This window comes from Mixophyes fleayi, chromosome 5, assembly GCF_038048845.1.
Source record: "Mixophyes fleayi isolate aMixFle1 chromosome 5, aMixFle1.hap1, whole genome shotgun sequence".
Lineage (NCBI taxonomy): Eukaryota > Metazoa > Chordata > Amphibia > Anura > Limnodynastidae > Mixophyes > Mixophyes fleayi.
The window spans coordinates 136,184,936-136,205,339 of record NC_134406.1 but is presented as its reverse complement, the minus strand read 5'-3'; the positions used below and the strand labels follow the sequence as shown (position 1 = coordinate 136,205,339).

Below are 20,404 nucleotides of genomic sequence, written 5' to 3'. Positions count from 1 at the left end.
CCTTCCAAGGTTCTGCATCCAAAAAGGGTTCTTGCAACGCTACCAAGCCGTCCAGTGCTCGCAAAGACACCTTTCTCCCTGAGGAAGGGTATCTGCAGACTGAGCCCCATGGGAGGTATAAGGAATTACATTTTCACCTACCGTCACTGAATGTGCTATATCACGTTTAAGTTCTGCAATGGATTTTGGCAGTTCTCTGGACCAGGCTAACTCCACCAGGTGCTCCGCATCCCCATCCCCATCGGCAGAGAGTCTGACTAGTCTAGTCTGCCTCTAAATAAAATAAATATATATATATATATATATATATATATATATATATATATATATATATATTTATATTATTATCTTTGACCTTTGACTTATAAGGCGTCACAAAGGGTCCGCAGCGCCATACATTACATATACAGAAAACAGAGAACCAAGACACAACATGAAACAAAAATATATACAAACACAGGTGACTGGGTTTAGCAAATCAGATTATTTCCTGGACAGATAGTGAAAGGGATGGTAGAAAATCAGCGAGAAGAAGGCCGAAGCTTAAGAAAACAGGGCTAGCGAAGCAGGCCAAGAGGTACAGAGGGTGATGGAATAGTAGAAGGAGCACACAAGGAAAGAGAGCTTACATCCTAAAGGGAAGAGGGAGACACAAATAGGGTGGTACTAACTGGGGGAGAGAGCCAGGACAAGGAAGTTAGGAGGAGTACTGATAGACTTGAATAAAGAAATGAGTCTTAAGCGCACGCTTGAAGCCTTTGAGTGTAGAGGCTAGCCTGATGGAACGTGGAAATTCGTTCCACAGCAGGGGAGCAGCCCGGGCAAAGTCCTGAAGACGAGAGTGAGAGGAGGTGATCAGTGAAGTAGTGAGACGGTGGTCACAGGCAGAGCAGAGGGGGCGGGTAGGAGTGTAGGTAGAGATGAGATTGGAGATGTAGGGAGGGGAAGATAAACCAAGAGCTTTAAAGGCGAGGGTGAGGAGTTTCAATTTAATTCTGTAGGATATGGGGAGCCAATGTAGTGACTGTTGGAGGAAGACTGCAGAGACAGAGCGGCGGGAGAGAAAAATGAGGCAGGCAGCAGCATTGAGGATAGACTCAAGAGGGTCAAGTCGAGAAACAGGTAGGCCAGAGAGAAGGAGGTTACAGTAGTCAAGGCGAGAGATAACAAGTGAGTGAACAAGGGTTTTCGTAGAGTGTGATATGGAGCGAGGGGAATGACAGGAAAAGAGGGTTGGAATTGGTCGCGAAGCAGAAACAAGAGGGGATTTGTCAGCAGACAGGAGACGAGGGGCACGGTAGCAAGAAGTAGGGGAGGAGTGGAGAAGGGGCAGATATGGGGGTTTATGAATGGGAGAGGCAGAGGGTAGGAGTGACGTGAGGGAGTAGATTACCTGGGGGGAAAAGAGAGGGAGGTGGTAAGTAGGAGCAGACTGACGTTGAGAGAAGAGCAGCGAAGGTGGCAAGAGGGAAAGGGTGTGAGTGGGGAAATGGAGGAGAGAAGAAAAGATGGAAGAGGGGGCAGCGTGTTAGATCAGGGGCCCAGAGGCACAGAAGAGAAGAGAGGAGTGAAATAGGGAGGGGAAAGGGAAGTGAGATGGGAGAGTGAGGAGGAGGATGAATATGGAAAGGTTGGACATGGGAAGCAGGTGGATAGAGGGAGTGGACAAAAGTGAGAGAGGAGTAAATCATGATAAAGGTAGAGAAGGTATGGAATAGAGAGTTGAAAGATTCAGAAATCAAGAATGGTAAGGGCCAACAAGTGGAGTGAGGAAATTGTGAGAGCACAAGAGGCGAGTAAAATGAAAAAGTGCAAGGGTAGAAGGAGAGAAAAGAGAAAGAAGAGATGTAAAGTATGAGTCAGGGAATAGGAAGCAGTAAGGACAGCAGAGATACCAGATGGGTGTGTTTAGAAAAAACAGTTAGATGAGACAGTGACATCAGGCTTGATTGGAAGGCAATAGTATAACATAAGAAATAATACAAGGTGCACTGAGCTGGTTATACAAGTCCACAGGACAAGAGGGAGCCAGTTCAAAGTTCAAGCTAAGTGGAGCAGCAGTGTGGATTAAAGTAGGAATCCAAGCAGCATAAGAGGAATCACCAAGTCATGATACTGCAGCAGGCCTGAATAAGTGTGAGAAACAGTTCAGCAGGGAGACACCAGGCAGTTGACAATCCAGGTGGTGAAGGTTATCAGATCTCAGGCTGAATGTGGAATGTTGTCCTTTTGTAGCAGTGTTTGCAGGTAAAAGGTTCCCCTCCTGTTCTCCTCTTGTATATCTCTAACTGTACTAGTTAATACACTTGGAAGAATTTCACTTAGAAGAATTCTCACTAGCCAACAGCCTCATAGGCTTAAACAGCCTAATACTGTTGTTTAAATAGGTTCAAATAACCATGTGACCACTTTCATGAGTTAACCCCCACTAATCACACACTACAAACAAAGTAATAAAATCCTTAAACAAAACAAACAATACCATATAACTAAAATCTACACAATTGATCTTTTACAGATAGCTTGTAGCAGTGGCTGAATGAGATATTTACCACATAACTAAAATCTGCACAAATGATCTTTTACAGAAATAATTTGATATATATATATATATATATATATATATATATATATATATATCAATCAATGACGTTTTGCCTCGTTTTCAATTCCAAAAAAGCGCGTAAGTACCGAGCTGGCTCGGCTCTCGGATATGCCAAGTTCGGGAGCCCGAGCATTTCTAGTACACACACACACACATATACACACACACACAGGTAGATAATATATTACACGCAATTTTTTGCTGCAGAGCAGTTGTGTGCACAATAATTAGTCTGTACGTAGATGGACCAGAGTACAGTACTAAATATTGGAAGATCAGTACTCAATCTATACCACAGAGAAAGTACACCGACAGCAACCTATATGGTTTTTTTTTCTGGATACTCAGAACAGTGTAAAGAGTATAGTCATAGGAGCAATATCACTGTAAGACAATACCATGGAGCAGAAAACATTTATTCCCCGAGGAGAACAAGTGCAATAAACCATGCATTACATGAGGCAAGGGAGCAGCGAGATAAATGGCGGGCTTTTACACAGAAAAAACCCAGCAAGAGGGGAGATACCACCTCCCAGTGAAGGTGAACCTCCCCCTGGAGTCTCCAACCCCTAACATGGCTGCCCAACAACTTGAGGAAAGAGCTGAAGTTCCCCTAAATGAGTTATCACCTGACTACCTTTCTCTCCAATTCAGTCTGATATCTGCAGGCAGCCGGTGATGACAACAGGCAGCCCAGTCACAGCCTGTAATAGAGTAGACTGGGGCTGCTGCTGCCGTGGGTCCTGGCGCGATTCCACTGCCCTGGTCAGCTTCTGGTGTCAATCACCACCTGATAGACATGTGTGTCTCTTGGAACAGTGAGAATAACTGAGAATACAACAGAATGCTGGACCTTGAGCTTGTCCTCAAAATAGACAGCTTAAACATCAGAGATTGAAACCAGGACATCAGCAGGAGCTCTGAGAATAGTCCCAGAGAACAGGCGCTTCAGCTCCGCAACAGAATACTTTTCTTCTTGAAACAGCACTCAGGTACAATGCAGTGTCTATATCACATAGGTAAATGTTTTATTACAAGTGTAAAAAGGTGTTTTCTTTTTCTACATAAATGTCCAACTGATATTTTTCAACTGACGTGGGGCTCTGTGTGCTGGCTGCACATATACCCAACATTTACAGAGCGCAGAGTCACCTGGATGCATATGGTTACAGCTAGTCCCTAAACAATACAAAAACAATGACCCTCAAACAAAAGAGCCAAATAACCACTGTAAATTAGCACCTCTGTAGCATTACCTGTGAATACATTGTCCAAAAACGGAGTGATACATAGAGATCAGTAATCCCTATGTGAATATGCATGTAATATGTACATACACAAGTATGTTTAAAAGAAGAAAAAAAAAAACACAAGGAAAGAGTGTACTCAAATCACAATTTCCATCACGCACAATTTTCTTCAGATTTGCCCATGTGGAAAAAATATGCATATAGACATCGTCCTTACAGTTTTTGTGCTTTCTTCTCAGGTTCTACTTTAGTTCCATGAGAAAACACATGAAATGTTAAAGGCTGTATGCTTGAATGAGGTCTATACTGAAAATAAACCATATCAATCTATATGCTTGCTGTCTTTTTCCTCTGTACGTTTGCAAGAATGGTCTGCATGTAGACCAAAACAGAGAAAAATTTCAAACACACGTAGACCATGTATCATGTATTGACTTACTCAACTGTCTGGAGTTGTTCATCTAAACAAAAATTCGATTTTGAAAAACAAAACAAAAACAACAACTGGAAACATGGATATTGAAAATTCATGCAAGAGTTGAGAAATTAATTGACAGGCCTAGTAAAAGGTACTGGTCCTCATATTTCTTATCCCAATGTCTGAGAGGGATCTAAAATCTGGCAGTTTCAGCATCTAATGATATGCACCACAGAAACTCATGTGATCTGTTCAGTGTTCCCGTCTTACATTGCTGCCAAAGTCCTGCATAAGAAAGAAGATGTATTGTACTATGGAGCTTAATAAACAGCACACACTGCCTTGCTAGCCTGTTACTTTACTTTAGATCATACTTGCGAACTCTCCTGGAATGTCCAGGAGACTCCCGCATTTCGGGTGGGTCTCCCGGGAGAGTGTGGCAATCTCCCGCTTCTGCCCGAATTAGGGCCAAAATGCCGCTATTCTCCAGGAATCGCAGCATTTGGCCCCGCCCCCGCTGTAAAATGACGCGGTTTGCATCGTTAAGTCACGGGGGCCAAAATGACGTGATTTCAGAGCCCCGCCCCCCCACCTGACCCAGAGAGCCTCCCAGACACCAACTCAAAAAAGTTGGTAAGTATGGGCAGCACGGTGGCTAAGTGTTTAGCACTTCTGCCTCACAGCGCTGGGGTCATGAGTTCAATTCCCATCCATGGCCTTATCTGTGTGGAGTTTGTATGGTCTCCCCGTGTTTGTGTGGGTTTTCTCCGGGTGCTCCGGTTTCCTCCCACACTCCAAAAACGTACTAATAGGTTAATTGGCTGCTATCAAAGTTGACCCTAGTCGATGTGTGTGTGTGTGTGTGTGTGTGTGTGTGTGTGTGTGTGTGTGTGTGTGTGTGTGTGTGTGTGTGTGTTAGGGAATTTAGACTGTAAGCTCCAATGGAGCAGGGACTGATGTGAATGAGTTCTCTGTACAGCGCTGCGGAATCAGTGGCGCTATATAAATAAATGGTGATGATGAAGTATGCTTTAGATAATGTAATGTGAGGTTACCTGCCACTAATCTGCTGCCCTTTGAACAGTTAATGATAGACATGGTACCAGGATGAACAGTAGAAGTAAAACTAACCGCTGAAAATGGAGATATCATGTTGTTCATGTCATGTTTCTAAAAATGTTACAGAATTTTCAAGCATGAAATTATCTGGCTAGAAGTTTAGGCTATGCATAACAGGCTTTATGCAATATTTGTTAGTAGTAGGCTGTATTGTTATCGCTTAAAAACCTTTAACAAAAAAACCAAAAAAGCCTGAAAATGCAGAGGATTCCAACAGCCCCAGTCTGTACACTGTATATCCTTATAGAATTCCCTCCCCCCTTCCTACACATAACTGCCCAGTCAGTGCTCAAGGGGAGCTACATGTGTTTGTATTACAGCAAACAAAATTGCACTATCCTCTCCCTTCGTATTATTTTTGATGAGCCCAATTAATACTACTGTAGATGACATTTGTTTTTCCCTCTCAAAGCCTTGTTTATGTCAACAGCAGAATAATTCTACTTTAGACAAAACCTAGAAAATAATATTGGTTTAAAATACAGTCATTTTTATAATCAAACAGTTGTATTGTGTTGTGCTTTCATTGATTGCATACTATACATGGCAATTCAAAATACAGAAAGCCCCAAATCACATGCATTCCAGATAATAGATGCTTCACGTGAATTCTAACAAATTCTGGAAAAATTTGGATGCACACAAAGATAATTAATTTCTTACCAAACATCAAGTGACCAGTATCACTTTTTTCTGTTGAAGAGTCTATACAACCCCAGAGTTCCTCCAGCAAAAACTTTATTTTTTCTAAACAACAAAAATTAAAATCATGCATTAGAACATTAAAAACATATACCTGAGGGTATATGGAGAAGGGAAACAGTTTTATGTTTATTTGACAGTCGCCAAAATACACAAGTCCTCTATACCTTAGACACATGGGAATTCCCAGTAGTTTACATACAACACACATACGTCTTAAAATAAAACTAAATGGTCACATGATGGTCACTTTAATATTGTAGGAATAGCCTGCTTTCAGTGTAAATGAGCTGATAAAAATATAAAATTTGCAAAAGAAAACTTTGGATGCTTTAAATTGATCGTTCAATATTTTTCCACAATATCCCAGACAAATGATAAAATTTGAGAGTGACCTAATAAGGAAACTATGTAAACAATGTAATAGGCACAGTCTACAAAGCATACTTTTCTAGCAATATTATGTTTTATATAAATAGTATTTTTAAATAGAGAAAAAAATGTAGCAGTGATGGTCAAGAAACAACCATTAAGAACCCCCCAAAACAAAAACGTATTAAAAATTGTTGTCTATAAATATAATAACCAAACTTGTTGTGTACTAGGTAATACTATTTTGACTTATAATTATTTAACTGGTGACTTTGGAACTACAAGCAATGTTCCCACTGTTTTAGGAAAAGAGTGAGAATATTAAATGTTACATTTGGTTTCAAATTTGACACTGCTCACCTGTTACATGTGGAAATAAGTTCACCCCTTTTCACAAATGTGTTATGCAAGCCATACAGGCTGCAATATCACAGGTGATCGCTGGCAATTGGCCCAATATCACAGCATGTTTAGCCTGAATTCTAGCCTGAGTAATCTGATCAAAATTATAATATTAATAATTGAGGATATTGGTAAATGCAGTCAGAAGCCAGCCATAGTAGCAGAAGTGATCCAGTCACACATGAAGCCAAAAGGAACAGGGACCTTGTCGGTCACAGCTCGGCGGAGTTAAAATCTGCTCATTTGCTCTATTTCTGGTGTGTTTGTGGACTACTCTCAAGGTCAGAGCAGCTGCATTGACTATTTAAATTTATTTAAACATTTACATATTACAAGTCAAAACATACTTCTGTCCAAATACTTACGTTTATCTAACATCACAACAGGCTCTTTATTGGCAACTTGGGTCTGTGCATTTTTCATTGCTAAAATGAAAGTGGGAAACAAAAATTTGTAAAAAAAACCCACAAAAACAAATAGATAAATAATAATAAAAAACAGCCGGATAAACAATACCTTTCTTACTCTTTTCCTTCTGGAAACCATCAAGTCTTTTCTGTAAAAATAAATAAAAGTCTGCAATTGCCATCCAAGTTATGCACAGAAATAGACTTTATTACAATACAAGTAGCAATTAAGATAAAAACAATAATAAAAATAAAGAAATAAAAGTTTCACCTGTATTTTCTTTAACTCCTTCTCAAGCACCTTCTTTTCCAACTGCAGCTTTTTAAAATCTTTAACATGTTTTGTAGCAGCCTCTAAAATGAAATAAAATATTGCACTCTCTTAAATGTCATACACAGGTGCATCAAAATGTGGACAATGTCAATATTACAAAAACCTCTAAAGGGGTATATTTACTAAACTGCGGGTTTGAAAAAATGGAGATGTTGCTAATAGCAACCAATCAGATTCTAGTTATTTATTTAGTACATTGTACAAAATGACACTGACACTTATCTTCTCCACTGATCTGCAGCAAAAAATATGTACGAATACTTTTTCTTTTAAGGCAATGTATATATTTCATCAGAATCTAAAGTATGTAATCACAGGAAAATAGGACAAACACGGAAAAAAGAGGATTTTTGTACTTACGTTAAATCCGTTTCTCTGATTCCGTCTGGGGGACACTGCTTACCATGGGTTGTGGAGGGGAGCACGGGAGTTGGCACCTAGCTAGTTAACTTTAGCACTGCTGACAGACCCCTCCCCTCTACAATCCCCCTGCCTCTTCCGTTAATTGAAAAGCCCCAAGGAGAAAGGCCAAACAATCAAGAGCACACAGAGGAAAAGCATAAGGGAGGGATCGCAGTGTCCCCCAGACGGAATCAGAGAAACGGAATCAGAGAAACGGATTTAACGCAAGTACAAAAATCCTCTTTTCTCTTTCATCCAGTCTGGGGGACACTGCTTACCATGGGGACGTTCTAAAGCAGCCCCCTAAGGGTGGGACCACTCTGAAAGCCCCGCTCGTAGAGCACTACGAGCGAAATTTGCATCCGCAGATACACTAAACTGATAAAATTTGGTAAAGGTGTGGACAAAGGACCAGGGGGCTGCCCTACAAAGCTGGTCCCCAGAAGCCCCATTTCTCGCTGCCCACAATGCCCCTACCGATCTGGTGGAATGGGCCGTAAGTCTCTCTGGCACAGGACGGTTAGCCCTTATGTAAGCCTGCTTAACGGTTGCCGTAATCCATCTTGCAATAGACTGTTTTGAGGCTGGCCAGCCTCTTTTATTAGAGTCATAAAGAACAAACAAAGAATCTGTACGCCTAACCTGGGAAGTTCTTTTAACATAAATACGGAGAGTCCTAACCACATCTAACTTTTCCATAGACTGCTGATCAGAATGAGAGGGCGATGAAATGACCAGAACCACAATTTCCTGGTTCAAATGGAAAGCCGAAACTACCTTTGGAACGAAAAACGGGGGAGTTCTTAATACCGCTCTGTCCTCGTGGAAAACCAGATATGGTTTTCAGCAAGACAGAGCTCCCAATTCTGAAACCCTGCGTGCAGACACAATTGCTAAAAGAAAAACGACCTTCCAGGTCAGACACCTAAAATCTGCCGGAAGTAATGGCTCAAAAGGAGTCCCTTTAAGCATATCAAGTACCAGGTTAAGATCCCATGGTGCTGTAGGTGGTACATAGGGAGGCTGAATATGTAAGACTCCCTGAAGGAAAGTCTTGACGTCTGGCAAATCCGCTAACTTCAGGTGAAAGAAAACTGAAAGCGCTGATACCTGAACTCTTAAGGAACCTAAATGGAGACCCACTTCCAGCCCATCCTGAAGAAAAGCCAATAAGCGAGGGAGAAGAAAAGAAGACGTGTGATAGGACTTATTATCGCACCATCTGATATAGGCTCGCCAAATATGGTGATCGATGCGAGCTGAAACCGGCTTTCGAGCTCACAGTAGAGTGTTCACTACACTGGGGGAGAAACCCCTAGCCTTCCAGAGCCTGGCTTCAACAGCCATGCCGTTAAACTGAGCTGAGGTAAGTTCTGGTGACGAAAGGGACCCTGCAGAAGAAGGTCGTCTTGCGACGGAAGACAATGTCATTGTCCTTCCACCATGGAGATTATGTCCGCGTACCACACTCGACGCGGCCATGAGGGAGCTATTAAAATTACCGGCAGACCGCCCTGACTCACTCGTCTGAGTACTCGAGGAAGCATGGGAATCGGGGGAAACAGATATCCCAACCTGAAATCCCATGACATGGTCATCACGTCCACCGGTACCGCTAAGGGGTCTCTCTTGCCCTTGCGCAAAACCTGTGAACCTTTTTGTTGTGTCTGGAGGCCATGAGATCTATATCCGAAAGACCCCACCTCTGAACTAGAGACTGAAATACTTCCGGATGGAGGGACCACTCCCCTGGCATCATCACATTGCGACTGAGGTAATCGGCCTCCCAATTTTTTATTCCTGGAATGAACACTACCGAGATTGCTGGAACATACTGTTCTGCCCAAAGAAATATCTGAGCTGCAACTCGCATTGCAGCTGCACTCCTGGTTCCTCCCTGTCTGTTGACTTATGCCACAGCCGTGGCATTGTCGGACTGAACCCTGACTGAGTGGCCCTGAAGGAGAGTCTGGGCCCCCCGAAGAGCCAAAAGAATTGCCTTCAACTCCAACGTGTTGATTGATAGGGCAGATTCCTGAACTGACCAAAGCCCCTGGAGCCGGAAATGTAGGACTACAGCCCCCCAACCTCTCAGGCTGGCGTCTGTTGTGGTAATGATCCATGACCATGGAGCAAAGGACCTGCCCACCGACATGTGATCCTGAATCAGCCACCACTGAAGCGATTCTCTTGCCCCCGGAGACAGCGAGATCCTCTGGAGATCCAAACGTAGGTGAGATCCTGACCATTTTGTCAACAGATCCCACTGGAAGCATCGAGAATGAGCCCGGCCGAAGGGAATCGTCTCGAAGGAGGCCACCATCTTTCCAAGTAACTCCATGCACAAATGAATTGAGGGACTGGGAGAGGACAGGCAGGAACACCTTCTGCTGACTGGTGTCCATGATGAGTCCTAGGAAGACCATGCGTTGGCATGGAACCACCTGGGATTTCCTTAAGTTTTATCAGCCACCCATGGCTCTCGAGGACAGCTATGGTGAGGGATAAGTGCTGATGTAAGGAAATCTCTGAGGAGGATTTGATGAGCAGATCGTCTAAATAGGGCACGACCTGAACTCCCCTTAAGTGAACGTGGAGGTGTGCGTCCTTTATGTCTATGGAAGCCATAAACTGATCTTTCTCTAAGCCGTTTATTACCGACCTCAAGGCCTCCATCCGAAATTTGTCCACTGGTAAGTGCACATTGAGGTTCTTTAGGTTTAAAATGGATCGAAAGGACCCGTCCGGTTTCCTGACCAGAAAAAGATTTGAATAAAATCCCTTTCCCTTCTGGTTGTCTGGGACCCTCCAAATAACTCTTTGCGAAAGAAGAGAGGCGACACAGGCCTGTATCGCCTGTCTTCTTTGTGGATCTCGGGGGAGCGGTGTTACAAAGAAACAATGTGGTACCGGACCCAGCAGATCTATCATGTACCCCCTTAATATAATGCCCCGAATGCAAGGGTCCTGGGATGACGCTGCCCATTGTCCCTGAAAAAGAGACAGACATCCCCCCACTGGCGCCACCTCCTGGAGAATAGAGTGGCAGTCAGGACGCAGGCTTCTCCTGAGTCTTGGAGGCCTGGCGCCTAGCTGCAAACGAGGACCTGCCTCTGACTGAGGAGCCTCGAGCATTCGGTTGTTTACCTCTAAATGACTGGCCCCTAGGCAAGGAGGTCCCCCGAAAAGGGCTGTCGAAAGGAGCTAAACCGCAGGGCCCGGCCACTAATTGTGTGCACCGGCAAAAAAGTGTTTTTGCCCCCCGTTGCCTGGGAAATCATAGTATCTAATTCCAGGCCGAACAAACCTGCTGCTGAAAAGAGAATGGTTTCAAGGGATTTTTCAGATTCTGAATCCCCCTCCCAGGATTTCAGCCATAACCTCGCTCACCTATTTAATCTCTCCCTCTCCACTGGCATCTTCCCCTCCTCCTTCAAACATGCTCTCGTATCCCCCATTCTTAAGAAACCTAATCTCGATCCCACTTCTCTCTCGAACTATCGCCCCATATCTCTTCTCCCTTTTGCCTCCAAAATTCTCGAAAGGCTTGTCTGCAGCCGTCTCACCTCCTACCTTTCTGAACACTCCCTCCTTGATCCTCTCCAGTCTGGCTTCCGCCCCCTTCACTCCACTGAAACTGCCCTGGCTAAAGTCACCAACGACCTCCTCTCTGCTAAAGCCAGCGGCCACTTCTCCCTTCTCATCCTCCTTGACCTCTCTGCAGCCTTCGACACCGTTGACCACCCCCTCCTCCTCCACACCCTCCAGTCTCTCGGCTTCTCCGGCCCAGTCCTGTCCTGGTTCACCTCTTACCTTGCTGACCGATCCTTCTCTGTCACCACCTCTGGGTCTCTCTCCCCCCCGTCCACCCTTCCTGTCGGGGTCCATCAGGGCTCTGTTCTCGGACCATTGCTCTTCTCTCTATACACCTCTTCCCTGGGTCAACTCATCAGCTCCTTCGGCTTTAACTACCACCTTTACGCTGACGACACTCAACTATACCTCTCCTCTCCTGATCTCTCTCCCTCCCTCCTCTCTAGGGTGTCCGCCTGCCTCTCTGCCATCTCCTCCTGGATGTCCTCCCGATTCCTCAAACTTAACCTCGCCAAAACTGAGCTCATAGTTTTTCCTCCCTCTCATACCTCATCCCCTTCTGACCTCTCCATCACTGTCGACAACTCCTCTATCTCCCCTGTCCCCCAACTTCGCTGCCTTGGTGTCATCCTCGACTCCTCTCTCTCCTTTGGCCCCCACATCCTCTCTTGCTAAATCCTGCCGCTTCCAGCTGCGTAACATCGCTCGCATTCGGCCCTTCCTCTCACAAGATGCCACCAAATGTCTCATCCACTCTCTGATCATCTCCCGCCTAGACTACTGCAACCTCCTCCTCACTGGCCTCCCCCACTCTCATCTTGCTCCCCTTCGATCTGTTCTTAACGCTGCTGCTAGACTTATTTTCCTTTCTCGCCGCACCTCTTCTGTCTCCCCCCTCTATCTAGCCCTTCACTGGCTCCCATTCCACTTCAGAATCCTTTTTAAGCTCCTCACACTCACCTACAAGGCCCTCGCCAACTCCACTGCGCCCTACATCTCCACCCTCCTCTCTATTCACACTCCATCCCGCCCTCTCCGTTCTGCCTCTGATCGTCGCCTCTCTTCCCCCCTTATTACCTCCTCCCACGCGCGTATCCAAGACTTCGCCAGCGCTGCCCCCCTCCACTGGAACAAGCTCCCTCCCTCCATCAGAACTTCCCCTAATCTGTCCAGTTTTAAACGGGCTTTAAAAACCCACCTTTTTCTTAAAGCCTTTCAGTCTCCCACTTAACTCCCTACCTTTTCTGCTGCCTCTCCTCCTTCTTTCCCCTTCCCCGCCCCTGTCCCCCTATTCTCCCTCTCTCCCCTGCGTCTCTTTGTCTGTCCACCCCTTCCCTTAGATTGTACGCTCCTCTGAGCAGGGCCACCTCTCCTCCTGTTTCCACCACTTCTAACTCTGCTCTCCAACTACTTTGCCCTCCTTCTCGACGACCCTCCTCCCCCCGTCCCCTCTGGGGGTCTCACTGTCTTCCGCCCCCTCCTTCTTGGGCTCCGTTGTTTGCCAATCCTCCCTCCCCCTTTCCCCACCCTCTCTAGCTGTGCGCTGAGCTTACTGAGTTACTGTGCTTACTGTTTACTGTACTGTGCTGTCTCACCTTGTATTGTAATTCGTTTTGTCCCTGTACGGCGCCACGGACACCTTGTGGCGCCCTATAAATAAAAATTAATAATAATAATAATAATAATAATAATAATAATAATAATAATAACAACGTTCTTCTTGCTGAAATTGACGCAGCTTGAATGGAGGAGGACACAGGCGCTGTGCTCTGAGCCGCCTCATAAAGGTACCCCGATGCCTCTTTCAAATGTAAAGCTAGGGGAAGTAATTCTGAGTTCTGTAAGGCCTCTGCCAGTTGTTCTGCCCATGCTTCCATGGCTTTAGCAACCCAAGCTGAAGCAATTGTGGGTCAAAAGGAAGAACCCGCTGCTAGAAAAATAGATTTTAATTGAGATTCCACTCTGCGGTCAGTGGCGTCTTGCAGAGTTGCTGTGCCCGGGACTGGTAGGAGAGTGTGTCGGGCCAAACGGGCTACTGGAGTATCTACTTTAGGGATTCCCTCCCAGCGAGCCACGTCCTCCTCCTGCAATGGATACAGGGAAGAGAATCTCCTTGGAACAGAGAACCTTTTATCAGGCTGTTTCCAGGCTCCCTCTGCAATATCTCTGAGTTCTACAGAAGGGGGAAACCGAATAACCTTTCTTTTGGCCTTCTTAAAAAAGACTTCTCTCTCTAGGACTAGGATCCTCCATTTCTGGGAGGTCCAACGCCTGTCTCACGGCTAAGACCAAATCATCAATAAACTGATTATCTAGTGTTTTCTTCCTGTTCCAATGGTTGAACCTGATCAGGATCAAAAATTGTTTCCCCTTCCTCTTCTGAAAATCCCTCAGAATCTGAAAGGACCATAAGAGGAATAGCAGATCTAAGGCGCTTTCTTTTAGCATGGGACAAGTCTGGGGAGTCACGCAACTGGTTTAGCCTGTCTAAACCCTTTATAAATGTTGAGGACCATGCAGGCAGGGGGCTGGTCCGTAAGTAAAGAGGAAGGTCCTGCTATAGCCGTTTCAGTAGAAACTGTGGCAGTAGGAAGCCCCAAGGGTGTAAAGGCATTATTAGACACCGCAGAGGCTGCCACACTTATCAGTAACTGAGTAGATTGAGAGATCATCTGTGCTAAAGAGGAAACAGACTGTGTCAGGGAAGCCACCCAGGCCGGTTCCTCTGTCAGTGGGGCTGGAATGAACTGGGTTTGCGCAGAGGGGAGCCCTCCTTCACAGCCAGAGCAGAGCGCCAACAGGTCCTTCTGCCCACATGGTAATTTAACCTTACATCTAGAAAATGTAAAATATTTAGCCATAGGGCTTTTTCCTTTATCTGACTCTTACAAAGGAAAGGCACACCAAACACACCAGATAAAGAGAGATTGAGAGACACAGAGCAAGAAACAAGTAATCAACTAATCTATAATAAAAGTTGTACTTGTACGTGTGTAAACAGACAGTGTGATATTTGGGCAAGTAAGAGAACCACAATATAACCCTTACTGGCCTCCCTTTGTAAACCAGAAAATACAGTTTGCTTGTAAATGGTTAAAGAAATGTTTTGGTACTTAGCCAAAAGGGCCACACAGGGGAGAAGTCCAACAGCAGTGTCTTGGTGCCTGCTCCCTCCAAGATAAGTTCCTTCTCGGGCTTCTCTGGCGCCAGAAGACCGGACTGTACCACTTGTGCTGAAGAGCAGGGGAGCTCTCTGTACTAGTTCTCCCTCTTCCGGCATTCTTGTCTCTCTCTTTTCTTTTTTTTTTTTAAAGGGAACTTATCCTCTCAGCAGAGTAATGGAGACCCTTAAAAAAAGAAGTCTCGTGCAGCGTTAGATACCCCGATGCCTCCTCCTTTTTTCTGAGGAGGGATCTTGGTATAGCCCCCGATCTCTCCTCCTTCCTTCTGTTCCTCCACGTACCGATGACATTTAACATGGCCGCCGGCAATGTATTCCGATAACCGGCGCTCTATGCCTGCAGTGACAGCGCCGGTTATCGGGGGAGCCTCCGAGAGTGACAGCGGTCCATGAGACCGCTTGTCACTCTGCAATCTGACCGCCTATGCTGTGCCATTGAGAGCAGTCTGCTCCCTCTGACAGAGCCCGGTCATTGCTGCATCTTTTCTGGGAGTGTGCGATCTCTAATAGAACACACTCTCAGCTCTGCCCTCAAAACCTAACTATTACTAATAAAATAAAAATTAATACAATTAAAGTTAATGAAAAATAATACTAAAAATAAAAATGAAATAACTAGCTGTAAAGAAAAACCTGCCCAACTCCTTTGGGCACCTGGAAAAAACTGGAGAGGCAGGGGGATTGTAAAGGGGAGGGGTCTGTCAGCAGTGCTAAAGTTAACTAGCTAGGTGCCAACTCCGGTGCTCCCCTCCACAACCCATGGTAAGCAGTGTCCCCCAGACTGGATGAAAGAGAAAGCACAATACTATACATCAGCACTTGTATTTATTGCCTTGCAACCTACATCAGACAAGTTTTTTTTATCAGAGAGAGAGAGAGTGTGTGTGTGTGTGTGTGTGTGTGTGTGTGTGTGTGTGTGTGTGTGTGTGTGTGTATGTGTGTGTTTGTGTGGTAGTGGTTTTATACTGTAGGCTCTAATGGACAGGAACTGATGTGAATGATAAAAATATTCTATGCAAAGGGCTACATAATACGATGGCTCTATATTATCAAGAAGAATAATAAATGTCTCTAAAAATAACACAGCCGTCGCGGAATCCTTAAAAAAAAAAAAAAAAAAAAAAAAAAAAACCCTCCAAACTCTGGCATGCCCCCACATTAGACCAAGAGAGATCACCTGACCGTCAGAGGGAAAGAGAGAACAAAAACAAAAAACCTACAAAAAAAAACCACCACATGCGCAATGGGCTCTACTGCTAGGGGTTGGAATCACTGCACTGCTATGGAGGCTAGTGGCATCCCTCTACTTGTAAAGATGTGCCTTCAGTTACATTATCCAAAGGGCCTATCTTGTCAGCTATGACAGAATAAAGGCAATCCTGCCAATCAGTGGCTCTCCCTTAAAGACTGAGCAGCACAGCACTGAAGGGGGGCCTGGTTAGTAACGGCTAACCACTGTGAGGCTGAAATAATAGGATTTTTATACTTACGTAAAATCCATTTCTCTTAGTCCATTGGGGACACCAGGGACAGTGAGGTATAGATTAGGGACAGGGAGCGAACTGGCACTTTAAACTTGTGCTAAATAAGCCCTAGCTCCTCCCTCTTTATACCCCACTTCTTGTTAGCCTCAGTTATATGTTTAACCAAGCCCACAGAAAGCGGAGATACAGAGTAAACAGGGAACAGAGAACAATAACATTCTCTCAAAAACAAGAAAACATGTCAAACAGTAGGAAAAAACAGAAAGTTAAGGGTGGGCACCCGGTGTCCTTCAACGGACTAAGAGAAACAAATTTTACGAAAGTATAAAAATCCTATTTTCTCTATCCTCCTTTGGGGGACATCGGGGACATCCCAAGGCCATATCACGGGAGGGAACGCTCAGAAGAAACGGCACAAAGCACCTTTCTTCCAAAACTTGCATCCTTGGATGCAAACATATTAAACTTATAAAACAGAGTGAATGGGTGTACAGAAGACACCGTTGCCGCCCTACACAGCTGTTCACTCATGGCACCATGACACGCCGCCCAGGAAGCACTGACAGATCTTGTAGAGTGCACCTGAAGATTATCTGGAATAGGCTGTCCACCCCACTATAAACCTGACGGATTACAGCCGTAATCCGCCACGCAATAGTCACCTTGAAAGCTGGCCAGCCACTCGTGTGCATCATAGAGAATCAGAAGATCCTCAGTCTTGTGCACATCCTGAGTCCTACGCACATAAATGCGCAAGGCTCGGACGACATCGAGAGAAGAAATAGAAACTTCGTCCTCTGAAGACGTAGACAAGACAGGAATAACAATGTCTTGAAATCTAGACACTACTTTACGGAGAAAGAAAGGCTTGGTTTGAAGAACTGCCCTGTTCTCATGAAAAGCAAGAAGAGGAGACTTGCAAGATAAAGCAGCAAGCTCTGAAACTCTTCTTGCCGAAAAGATAGCCAGGTCAGAAATTTAAATTCCACTGTATTCAAAAGGCAGATACTGTAAAGCATTCAACATTAAATTTAAATCCCATGGTGCTATCGAAGGAATATAGGGATGTTGCACATGGAGCACCCCCTGAATGAAAGTGTGCACATGAGGCATGACAGTCTTCTTTGAAAAAAAACAAAAAACTAAAGGATTGACACCTGACTTAAGAGAACTAAGGCACAAACCTGCGTCCAGACCATCCTGCAAAAACATAAGCAACCTGGATAAACGAAAAGAGGTAGAATAACCCTTCTTTTCACACCAGGAAATATGTCCTCCAGACTCGATGATAAATTTTTGTTGAACCCGGTTTACCAACCCGAAGCATGGTTTGCACCACACACTCTGAAAAATCTTTAGCTCGTAGGATCATGCATCGCCGTTAAAGCCAAACGTTCCAAACCTAGATGACAAAAGGGTGAGTTAATAGCTCTGGACGTAGCGGCAGACACCACGACTGACCTCCCGCCATGGAGAACACATCTGTGTACCAGGCCCTCCGAGACCAATCCAGCACTACTAGAAGGGCTGGAATATCCTCTCTCCTTACCTTTTTTTTACACCTGTGGAAGCATGCCAACCGGTGGAAAAAGGTACACTAAGCGATACCTCTGAGGAACAGACACAACATCTACCAAGACAGCCAGAGAATATCTTGCGCGGGAGCAGAAGAGGTGGACCGTGTGGTTCAACCAAGACACCATCATGTCAACGTCTGCTTGACCGCACCTGTCTACCAACTGGTAAAACACCGCCAGATGGAGGAACCATTCGCCCGGATGCAGAGTCTGCCTGCTTAGGAAATAGGCTTCCCAATTTTCTATTCCGGGAATAAAGATGGCCATAACCACCGTAACATGAGTTTCAGCCTACTGAAAGATGGTGTGCGTCTCTCGCATGACTAAGGGACTCTTGGTGCCGCCCTGGTGATTGAGGTATGCCACAGCTGTGGCATTGTCCGACTGAATCTTCACCGTCCTTCCCTGCAGCAAATGTTGCATGCTTGAATTGTCTCAAGAGCCTTTTTAGACTCAACAGCAGCCTCCCAGGACTTAAGCCAGAGAGTCCGACGAGCCAAACCGCAGAGGCAGATATTCGTGCCCCTATCAGTCCCTCATCCAGGGCCACCACCCCTAAAAAAAAATCTGTCGCCCTTTGAATTTACTCCACCAACGGAAGTAATTCAGAGGACGGTATCCTTGCCAACAAACCTTCAGACAGCTGTTCTGACCAGCGTTCTACAGCTTTGTTGACCCATGCCAAAAGGTAAAGCGGACAGCAGAGGCACCCACCTCCACGGAAATAGACTTAAGGCCTCAACCTTACGGTCTGTACCAACTTTAAGAGTGGTTGCGTTGGGAAGAGGGATAATAGTCACCTTGCCAAACTTACAATTGGAGCATCCACACATGGAGGCTCCTCACATTTTGCAAGAACCTCGGGAGGAAAGGGATAGCATGACTGCAGCCGATGAGACACCTGGAACTTTCCGATCTGGGGAAGCCCAAGGCTCAGCCAACAAATCTTCTAACTGGGAAGAAGCAGGGAAAGACAAAAATTGCTTTGTCCGCCGTGCAAAAAGACAAGGTACCGCAGTGACAGGGACAGTCGCCTCAGGAATATCAAGTACCTGACGCACAGCCTGTATAAATTCTTCCACACTCTGATGATCAGAATGAATCTCTTCCACCACAGAAGGAGTGTTCATGTCCGAATCCACTGCAAATTCGCCCTTCTCATCCTGGGAAGAACAGTCAGAATATAACTCAATTCCCTGCAGGGGTGCTGATACACGCTTGCGCTTACATGAGGAGGATGGTGTAGCAGATTGCAACATTCACTTTAAAGAGGAGGAGACGGAAACTAAACCCTGTACTGAGGACGTCAGCCCCCGTATCCAGGCTATTTCTACAGAATCTGCTGCCACAGTTCCAGCCGGACCTTAACTTAGCGAACCAGCATCCACTTCACTCTCCATAAAGGAAGCGGGATAAGAAGAAGGACCACCCACTGACTGAGACCGCACCAATTGGGCAAGTCAAGCCACAGTATTGGTAAGAGACCGAGCCCAGACGGGCTCCGCCGAGTCAGAACCAGCACCTGCTGGTGCACATAACATGTGATCTTGAGACTGACAGGCTACGCACAAGGTGTGCACGCCTGACTGTCCGGACAGTAACATAGCATTACTGGCGGCACAGGTGAACTTCAACATAGAAGTTACCACAGCCTTAGCCCGCACGGATTTTCCCCTATCTGAAATGGTAACAGATGGGACAAAAACACACAGATGACAGTCAAATAAACAGTGAAAAAACAAAACAAAAAAACACAGTATGTAAAGACAAGCAGCACACAAATCTAGTACAGAGAGGGAGCTTGCAATACAGCCAAACAGTCCCACCTTCTAAAAGACAAAACCCTGGGAAACAACCACCCCCAACCCTTTACCTTACAGGACAGAAAAAGGGAGAAGCCGGAGCTGAAAAAATGGCTGCCTATTCTAGTGTCTGCACACAATGGAGTGAGAGACCACCAAGAAGGAAGTAAGTTGGGGAAAAACAACCCCCAATCCCCAGGGTCCAGCACTGGATTTTCAGGCATCCAGCAGGACAACCCCCTCTACCAATCAAATGCCTAGCAGAGCTCACTATCTTAGTGACCCTAGTCTGACCCAGTCCCCTAAGCAAAAATAGATTTATTTTTTTTTTAAACCCTATGACTGCCCCTAGTAAGAGGCAGCCTAGCTTAGGGGACCCACTGCAATTAATGCTTAAAGTGCCAGTTCACCCTGTCCCTACTCTATAACCCAATGTCCCTGGTGTCCCCCTAAGGACGATAGAGAAATTATAATACTTGGTCACAATAATAATAGCAGAGTGATGCACACCTGGGGACATAGCGGCATATGGCGAGATTAAAGGCATTTGCAGCCAAATTTACAGACTTAAAAGTGTTATAATACCAAAATTGCAGGCACATGCGAAGTTGGACAAATTGCGAGAAGGACTCCACCAGGAGAACATATGCCATGTTTACATCAAACATACAACAGATACACTGTTACTCACTTTTTTATACATTTGTTTTGAGAAATACGTATTCGCTATTAGATTGGAATAATAATAAAAAAAG

At 45.2% G+C, this 20,404-nt stretch overlaps 1 protein-coding gene across 1 annotated transcript in view; it reads right to left on the bottom strand.

Moving 5' to 3' along the window:
• Positions 1-20,404, bottom strand: part of ICE1 (interactor of little elongation complex ELL subunit 1) — a 64,671-nt gene that overhangs the window by 32,121 nt on the left and 12,146 nt on the right. The window contains exons 9-12 of the mRNA XM_075212832.1: positions 7,547-7,629; positions 7,385-7,424; positions 7,234-7,293; positions 6,056-6,139 (exon numbers count right to left, since the gene is read on the bottom strand). Of these exons, the coding sequence (XP_075068933.1) occupies positions 6,056-6,139; positions 7,234-7,293; positions 7,385-7,424; positions 7,547-7,629 (267 nt within the window). The remainder of the gene's footprint in view (positions 1-6,055; positions 6,140-7,233; positions 7,294-7,384; positions 7,425-7,546; positions 7,630-20,404) is intronic.